This window comes from Oncorhynchus kisutch, linkage group LG30 (genome assembly GCF_002021735.2).
Source record: "Oncorhynchus kisutch isolate 150728-3 linkage group LG30, Okis_V2, whole genome shotgun sequence".
Taxonomy (NCBI): Eukaryota; Metazoa; Chordata; class Actinopteri; order Salmoniformes; family Salmonidae; genus Oncorhynchus; species Oncorhynchus kisutch.
The window spans coordinates 32,708,125-32,717,395 of NC_034203.2; the positions used below are offsets into that span (position 1 = coordinate 32,708,125).

Below are 9,271 nucleotides of genomic sequence, written 5' to 3' on the forward strand. Positions count from 1 at the left end.
ATTCAGGTCCTTTGCTATGAGACTCAAAATTGAGCTCAGGTGCATCCTGTTTCCATTGATCATCCTTGAGATGTTTCTACAACTTGATTAGGAATCCACTTGTGGTAAATTCAATTGATTGAACATGATCTGAAAAGGCACACACCTGTCTATATAAGGTCCCACAGTTCACAGTGCATGTCTGAGCATAAACCAAGCCATGAGGTCGAAGGAATTGTCCGTAGAGCTCCAAGACAGGATTGTGTTGAGGCACAGATCTGAGAAAGGTTACCAAAACATTTCTGCAGCATTGAAGGTCCCCAAGAACACAATGGCCATTCTTAAATGGAAGAAGTTTGGAACCACCAAGACTCTTCCTAGAACTGGCTGCCTGGCCAAACTGAGCAAACGGGGGCGAAAGGCCTTGGTCAGGGAGGTGACCATGAACCCGATAATCACTTTGACAGAGCCCCAGAGTTCAGGCCTTTATGGTCGAGCGGCCAGACGGAAGACAATCCTCAGTAAAAGGCACATGACAGCCTGCTTGGAGTTTGCTAAAAGGCACCTAAAAGACTCTCAGAACATGAGGAACAAGATTTTCTGGTCTGATGAAACCAAGATGGAACTTTTTGACCTGAATGTACAGCGTCACGTCTGGAGGAAACCTGGCACCATCCCTACGATGAAGCATGATGGTGGCAGCATCATGATTTGGGAATGTTTTTCAGTGGCAGAGAGATCCTAGATGAAAACCTGCTCCAGAGCGCTCAGGACCTCAGACTGAGGTCTTCCACCAGGACAACGACTCTAAGCACAAAGCCAAGACAACGAAGGAATGGCTTCGGGACAAGTTTCTGAATGTCCTTAAGTAGCCCAGCCAGAGCTCGGACTTGAATCCGATAAAACATCTCTGGAAAGACTTGAATATAGCTGTGCAGCGACGCTCCCCATCCAACCGGACAGAGCTTGAGAGGATCTGCAGAGAAGAATGGGAGAAACTCCCCGAATACAGGTATGCCAAGCTTGTAGTGTCAAACCCAAGAAGAATCGAGGCTGTAATCGCTGCCAAAGGTGCGTCAACAAAGTACTGAGAAAAGGGTCTGAATACTTTTTTAAATGTGATATTTCAGTTGTTTTTTTGTTGATACATTTGCAAAAAAAATTAAATAACTTTTTTTCTTTGTCATTATGGAGTATTGTGTGTATGTAGATTGATGAGGGAAAAAACTATTTAATACATTTTAAATAAGGCTGTAATGTAACAAAGTGTGTGTGTGTGTGTGTGTGTGTGTGTGTGTGTGTGTGTGTGTGTGTGTGTGTGTGTGTGTGTGTGTGTGTGTGTGTGTGTGTGTGTGTGTGTGTGTGTGTGTGTGTGTGTGTGTGTGTGTGTGTGCGCATGTGTGGTAGGCTACTGCCTACAGATGGTCTGGTCAAGTCGAGACCGATAGTTTCCTGTTGGTGAGACTGAACAATCGTGGGAAAGTCAGAAAGAAATGGGCTTCATCTTAACAGTAAAAAGGGGCTTCCTCTCCTTTATATGCTCTGGTGTGAAAGAACTGAGCAGGTAAAAGCAAACAAGCACCTGGTAAGTATCCACCATATTGCTTATCACCGGTCCGGTGTTTTCAGAACAATGTACGTGAAGGACATGGGAAAAGGTGTACATGACATCCCAATACTCCAAAGGCTGTCTCCTCTCCCTTCAACTGCATCAATGATATGAAAGACCAGGATTGGTGAATGACAGGTAGACATCATCCATATTCGTGTTGGCTACTGCTTATGAAGAAGAGATGAGAGAGGGGGGCACTTGCCAGGGTGAACTGGCAAACTATGGTCCTTGTCCTTCCTCTGTTAAAACCACAAATTCCCAGTTTTTACAAAACCTTATCACTCCAAGAATATGACAATGCTGCACTTGAGAACATGCTCTATCAGTTCAACAGCTACATCCGGTGGAGAAACTTGGAACGTCACCCCACCAACATTCTGGATGTAGCTACCACTAGTACGCTCTTTCATTTTATGGGAAAATACACAAAGTTGCTTCTAACACGGTAACGATATTACACTTTATTAACTGTCTAAGGTCAGTTTTGCGCGTTCCACCTTTATACCAGGAGTGGGAAGGGAAGCTGGTCCTAGATCTGTCCACGCAGTCCGCTCGTCCCTAGTTACCACACCCACAAAGTCATAATTATGGCTAAACCCCACCTATTTCTACAAGGTAACTCTGATTTTAAACCTAACCCTAACCTTAATCCACAATTTAACCACACGGATAATCTTATCCCTAACCCCAATTTTAAATTAAGAGCAAAAAGCAAATTTTTGTTTTCATGAATTTTTACGATACAGACCATTTTGATTTTGTGTCTGCAGTAACTAGTAATAACCGCAGATGGTCATAAAGCATACATTTTTCTAGCATGGAAGCCATGGAAGGAGAAAGGTCGATAAAAATTTGCATACCAACTTTTGATTGGCTATAATTCTTCACACGTTTGCAAGGTTCAAGATACAACGATGTAATTGGTCGACTATGTCGCGCCAAATGTCACATGGTCCTGGTTTTCGCGCGAAAAATTCACTTTCTTTCCCACAGCGTGCGTTATACAGTCAAAAGGAGACGGGAGTGACTTTAGAACTATTTCATATATTAATATTTTAGTTTTAATCCAGTGAAAATATGGATCTTGTACAGCCGACTCAGGAGAATGCGGGACAGATGGTGAAGGACGAGTTGGCAGAGAAATGCCAGAAGCTTTTCCAGGCTTTCTTAGAAGAGTAAGTGAAATAATGACATGATGATGTTATTGTTCTTGGTATATTGTTAGCTAGCTAGCTAATAGCTATTGGATAGATATCAAACTGTAACATATAGCTAAACGTCAATGTTATGGCTGGATTTACTTTATTAATAGTGTGCTAACTAACTATTTTAATCGTATTTTACCAAGTTTTTGGAACTGTTGAAACCTAGCTAGCTGGCTAGCTTACAAGCTAGTTGGAGTTGGCTAACACGATGTACATGTCTAACATATCCAGTCTAGCTTCATACAAGTCTTCTATAACCACATTTATACATCAGTTATACACAAAATGGGATGCATACAACTAATACAAATGTTGTATTTCTGTGTGTGTAGGTACCAGACAGCAGACGGTGAGGTGAAGTATGTCCGTGATGCTGAGGAGCTGATCAGGCCAGAGAGAAACACTCTGCTGGTCTCCTTCACTGATCTGGAAGGATTTAATCAGGAACTGGCAACCACCATCCAGGAGGAGTTCTACAGGTAGCTACAGATCTAGAATCATATTTAAATCCCTCAATCCATCAGAGGGGCACGACACTCCATAAAACTCTAACAGAGCACTTAGAACTGGAGGTCGACCGATTATGATTATGATTATGATTATTGGACGATTTTTATATGTATATTTGTAATAAGGACAATTACAACAATACTGAATGAACACTTTTATTTTAACTTAATATAATACATCAATAAAATAAAATGTGTCTCAAATAAATAATGAAACATGTTCAATTTGGTTTAAATAATGCAAAAACTGTGTTGGAGAAGAAAGTAAACGTGCAATATGTGCCATGTAAAAAAGCTCATGTTTAAGTTCTTTACTCAGAACATGAGAACATATGAAAGCTGGTGTTTCCTTTTAGCATGAGTCTTTAGGTTGTAGTTATTATAGGAATTATAGGACTATTTCTCTCTATACCATTTGTATTTCATTTACCTTTGACTATTGGATGTTCTTATAGGCACTATAATATTGCTAGCCTAATCTCGGGAGTTAATAAGCTTGAAGTCAAAAACAGCGCTGTGCTTCAAGCATTGCGAAGAGCTGCTGGCAAACGCAGGAATGTGCTGTTTGAATGAATGCTTATGAGCCTGCTGCTGCCTACCACCGCTCAGTCAGACTGCTCTATCAAATATCAAATCATAGACTTAACTCTAATATAATAAACACACAGAAATAGGTAATTAATATGGTCAAATCCGGAAACTATCATTTCAAAAAGAAAACGTTTATTCTCTCAGTGAAATACTGAACCGTTACGTATTTTATCGAACAGGTGGCATCCCTAAGTCTAAATATTGCTGTTACATTGCACAACCTTCAATGTTATGTCATAATCATGTAAAATTCTGGCAAATTAAGTACTGTCTTTGTTAGGAAGAAATGGTCTTTACACAGTTCGCAACGAGCCAGGTGGCCCAAACTGCTGCATATACCCTGACTGCTTGCACAGAACACAAGAGAAGTGACACAATTTCCCTAGTTAATATTTCCTGCTAACATGAATTTATTTTAACTAAATATGCAGGTTTAAGAAAAGATACTTGTGTATTGATTTTAAGAAAGGCATTGATGTTTATGGTTAGGTACATTGGTGCAACGACAGTGCTTTTTTCGCAAGTGCGCTTGTTAAGTCATCACCCGTTTGGCAAAGTAGGCTGTGATTCGATGATAAATTAACAGGCACCGCATTGATTATATGCAACGCAGGACAAGCTAGTTAAACTAGTAATGTCATCAACCATGTGTAGTAAACTAGTGATTATGTTATGATTGATTGTTTTTCATAAGATAAGCTTAATGCTAGCTAGCAACTTACCTTGGCTCCTTGCTGCACTCGCGTAACAGGTGGTCAGCCTGCCACGCAGTCTCCTCAGGGAGTGCAATGTAATCGGCCATAATCGGTGTCCAAAAATGACGATTACCGATTGTTATGAAAACTTGAAATTGGCCCTAATTAATCGACCATGCCGATTTGTCGACCTCTACCTAGAACCTTTGTGTGTTCATGTTATTGATGATCTTAGCGTTACTATGTCCAGCTAACAAACTCTCTATTCTTCTTTCTGCTTCTACCTCTCCTCCACTTCAGAGTGTATCCCTTCCTTTGTCGTGCGGTGAGGAACTTTGCTAGGGATCATGGGAATGTCCCAGTGAATAAGGAGTTCTACTTGGCCATTCAGGACCTGCCCACCAGACACAAGTAAGAGACACATACCTGAAGACAAATGTTTCAAGTCACACAAATGGTGTTCTGTTCTCTAAGATGTTTTGTGTGTGAGCTGACAGTGTTTGTTTTGTGTTATAGGATCCGTGAGCTGTCCTCCCTGCGTATCGGCTCTCTGGTGCGGATCAGTGCACAGGTAGTGAGGACGCACCCCGTACACCCAGAACTGGTGAGTCACACACCCACACATACCCACAGCTTGTGAGTGAGGCCAAATAATGCTTCCTAAAAACTCTTGAGATGTTTGACATATGTGTCTGATCCTCTCTGTTTTGCCTCCATCAGGTGAGCGGGACGTTCCTGTGTCTGGACTGCCAGGGGGTGTGTCCGGACGTGCCCCAGCAGTTCAAGTACGCCCCGCCCACCGTCTGCAGGAACCCCGTCTGCAGCAACCGCGCTCGCTTCCACCTAGACACACACCGTTCCAAGTTCATCGACTTCCAGAAGGTAGACGTTTACATTTTTTGTCATTTTGCAGATGCTCTTATCCAGAGCGACTTACAGCAATTAGGGTTAAGTGTCATGCTCAAGTGAACAACGGCAGATTTTTCACCTAGTCGGCTCGGGGATTCTGTCAGATATCACCTCAACAACTTGGTCCCTTCAGAATAGTAGGAAGGCACGCGTGTGATTGTTTGTGTGTCAGTAATGTTACGTGTGTGTGTGTCTAAGTCTGAAACTTGTGTGTGTGTGCTATGCGTGTGTATGTCTAACCTCTGTGTGTGTGTGTGTAGGTGCGTATCCAGGAGACCCAGGCAGAGCTGCCCAGAGGGTCCATCCCCCGCTCTCTAGAGGTGATTCTGAGGGCTGAGGCTGTGGAGACGGCCCAGGCCGGAGACCGCTGTGATATCACTGGCTCACTGATAGTGGTTCCCGACGTCTCCCAGCTCAGCACCGCAGGTATGTACACACACACACACACTGGTATGACACGTACACAGGTCATACAGACACACAACAAGACTCATTTCCCATCTCTCTAGGTGTGCGAGCAGAGACCAGTTCCCGTGTAGGAGGGAGACAGGGTTATGAGAACGAGGGCCTTCGCGGTCTTAAAGCCCTGGGTGTCAGAGAGCTGTCCTACAGACTGGCCTTCCTCGCCTGCCATGTGGCTCCTACCAACCCCAGGGTACGACACACACACTCACCCAAACATCGAGACACACACACAAACTCTCATACTACTTCAGGCTACAAACTAGTATACATGTAATGCATGCATGTACAACATTTGTTTGAAGGGAGTTGTAATCGTGTGCGTGTGTGTGTGTGTAGTTCGGAGGGAAGGAGCTGCGTGATGAGGATCAGACGGCAGAGAGCATCAAGAGCCAGATGTCAGTTCAGGAGTGGGAGAAGGTGTTTGAGATGAGCCAAGACAAGAACCTCTACCACAACCTCGGCACCAGTCTGTTCCCAACTATACACGGTCAGTACTACACTGTTACTACTACTACACCACTACCATATTACTACAACAACCTCAGCACCAGCTTGTTCCCAACTATACACGGTCAGTACTACACTGTTACTACTACTATACTACGACACCACTACCATATTACTACAACAACCTCAGCACCAGCCTGTTCCCAACTATACATGGTCAGTACTACACTGTTACTACTACCATGTTATTACCACAGCCTTTGCATGTGGTATTCTGTGTGTGTGTGCAATGTGTGTATAATGTGTGTTTGTGTAGGTAACGATGAGGTGAAGCGTGGTATCCTGTTGATGTTGTTTGGGGGTGTTCCTAAGACCACCATGGAGGGAACGTCTCTCAGAGGAGATGTCAACGTCTGCATTGTCGGAGACCCCTCTACCGCCAAGAGCCAGTTCCTCAAGTAAGACCTCTACACCCTGCACACTATACACTCCACACTGTCTACCTACATGTACAGTGCCTTGACTTAGGCTATTCCACATTTTGTCAATTAGGTTAGTATTGTGGAGTAACTGCAATGTTGTTGATCCATCCTCAAATATCACAGCCATTAAACTGTTTTAAAGCCACCATTGGTCTCATGGTGAAATCCCTGAGCGGTTTCTTTCCTCTCCCGCAACTGAGTTAGGAAGGACGCCTGTAGTGACTAGGTGTATTAATACACCATCCAAAGTGTAATTAATAACTTCACCATGCACAAAGAGATATTCAATGCCTGTTTTTTTATTTTGATCCATCTACCAATAGGTGTCCTTCTTTGCGAGGCATTGGAAAAGCACCCTGGTCTTTGTGGCTGAATCTGTGTTGAAATTCAATTCTTGGCTGAGGGACCTTACAGATAATTGTATGTGTGTGGTACAGAGAGGAGGTAGTCATTCAAACATCATATTAAGCACTAGTTTTGCACTAGTTTTTTGAGTCCATGCAACTTATTATGTGACTTACTCCTGAACTTTGTTTAGTCTTGCCACAGCAAAGGGGTTGAATACTTACTGACTCAAGACATTTCAGCTTTTCATTTGTGATGAGTTACATTTTTTGGGGAAAAACACAATTCCGCTTTGACAGTATGGGTATTGTGTGTAGGCCAGTGACCAAATATCTCAAGTTAAAACATTTCAAATTCAGACTGTAACACAGCAATATGTGTGAAAAGTCAAGGGGTGGGAATACTTTCTGAAGGCTCTGTATGAGACTCCTCTGTCAAAAATCATTCCTCAAGTGAATCCCCCCACCCTTTAGTCTCCGCACTTATGCCTCTACTCACAATACCCATCTACCCTCACAAAACCACCGACACATCCCCATTATACCCACACTACACCCGTGCACTCTCAGGCTCCTAGCCTTACACACTGTCCCCTATACCCACACTACACCTGTATACTCAGTCTCCTAGCCTTACACACTGTCCCTATACCCACACTACACCTGTACACTCTGTCTCCTAGCCTTACACACTGTCCCCTATACCCACACTACACCTGTATACTCAGTCTCCTAGCCTTACACACTGTCCCTATACCCACACTACACCTGTACACTCTCAGTCTCCTAGCCTTACACACTGTCCCTATACCCACACTACACCTGTACACTCTCAGTCTCCTAACCTTACACACTGTCCCTTATACCCACACTACCTGTACACTCAGTCTCCTAGCCTTACACACTGTCCCCTATACCCACACTACCTGTACACTCAGTCTCCTAGCCTTACACACTGTCCCTATACCCACACTACACCTGTACACTCTGTCTCCTAGCCTTACACACTGTCCCTATACCCACACTACACCTGTACACTCTGTCTCCTAGCCTTACACACTGTCCCCTATACCCACACTACACCTGTACACTCAGTCTCCTAGCCTTACACACTGTCCCTATACCCACACTACACCTGTACACTCAGTCTCCTAGCCTTACACACTGTCCCTATACCCACACTACACCTGTACACTTTGTCTCCTAGCCTTACACACTGTCCCTATACCCACTGTACACTCTGTCTCCTAGCCTTATACACTGTCCCTATACCCACACTACACCTGTACAATCTGTCTCCTAGCCTTACACACTGTCCCTATACCCACACTACACCTGTACACTCTGTCTCAGGCATGTGGAGGAGTTCAGTCCCAGGGCTGTGTATACCAGTGGGAAGGCCAGCAGTGCAGCAGGTTTAACAGCAGCTGTGGTTCGAGACGAGGAGTCACATGAGTTCGTCATCGAGGCCGGCGCGCTCATGCTCGCTGACAACGTGAGTGTGTGTGAGCTGAGGATGATGCGTGTTTGTTTGTGTGTGTGTGTGTGTTTTGTGCTTAAAGCGGTGTGTATTTCTCTTTATCAACAGGGTGTGTGTTGTATCGATGAGTTTGATAAGATGGAGACCAGAGACCAGGTGGCCATCCACGAAGCCATGGAGCAACAGACCATCTCCATCACTAAAGCTGGAGTCAAGGTACACACACAACATCACTAAAGCTGGGGTCAAGGTACACACACACACAACATCACTAAAGCTGGAGTCAAGGTACACACACACACACAACATCACTAAAGCTGGGGTCAAGGTACACACACACACAACATCACTAAAGCTGGGGTCAAGGTACACACAACATCACTAAATCTGGGGTCAAGGTACACACACACACAACATCACTAAAGCTGGGGTCAAGGTACACACACACACACACACACAACATCACTAAAGCTGGGGTCAAGGTACACACACACACAACATCACTAAAGCTGGGTCAAGGTACACACACACACACACACACACACAACATCAC

The 9,271-nt window shown here is 44.1% G+C and overlaps 1 protein-coding gene across 2 annotated transcripts in view; it reads left to right on the forward strand.

The window, feature by feature from the left end:
* Window positions 1-2,565: 2,565 nt before the first annotated feature.
* Window positions 2,566-9,271, forward strand: part of LOC109880001 (zygotic DNA replication licensing factor mcm6-B) — an 11,893-nt gene continuing 5,187 nt past the window's right edge. The window contains exons 1-11 of one of the 2 annotated variants that reach the window (XM_031810448.1): window positions 2,567-2,766; window positions 3,129-3,275; window positions 4,892-5,002; window positions 5,108-5,195; window positions 5,312-5,473; window positions 5,761-5,926; window positions 6,010-6,155; window positions 6,302-6,452; window positions 6,729-6,870; window positions 8,592-8,733; window positions 8,827-8,934. In XM_031810448.1, the coding sequence (XP_031666308.1) occupies window positions 2,669-2,766; window positions 3,129-3,275; window positions 4,892-5,002; window positions 5,108-5,195; window positions 5,312-5,473; window positions 5,761-5,926; window positions 6,010-6,155; window positions 6,302-6,452; window positions 6,729-6,870; window positions 8,592-8,733; window positions 8,827-8,934 (1,461 nt within the window). In that variant the 5' untranslated portion in view covers window positions 2,567-2,668. Of the gene's footprint in view, window positions 2,767-3,128; window positions 3,276-4,891; window positions 5,003-5,107; window positions 5,196-5,311; window positions 5,474-5,760; window positions 5,927-6,009; window positions 6,156-6,301; window positions 6,871-8,591; window positions 8,734-8,826; window positions 8,935-9,271 lie in introns of both variants that reach the window. The other variant, XM_031810447.1, reaches the window with a different exon arrangement.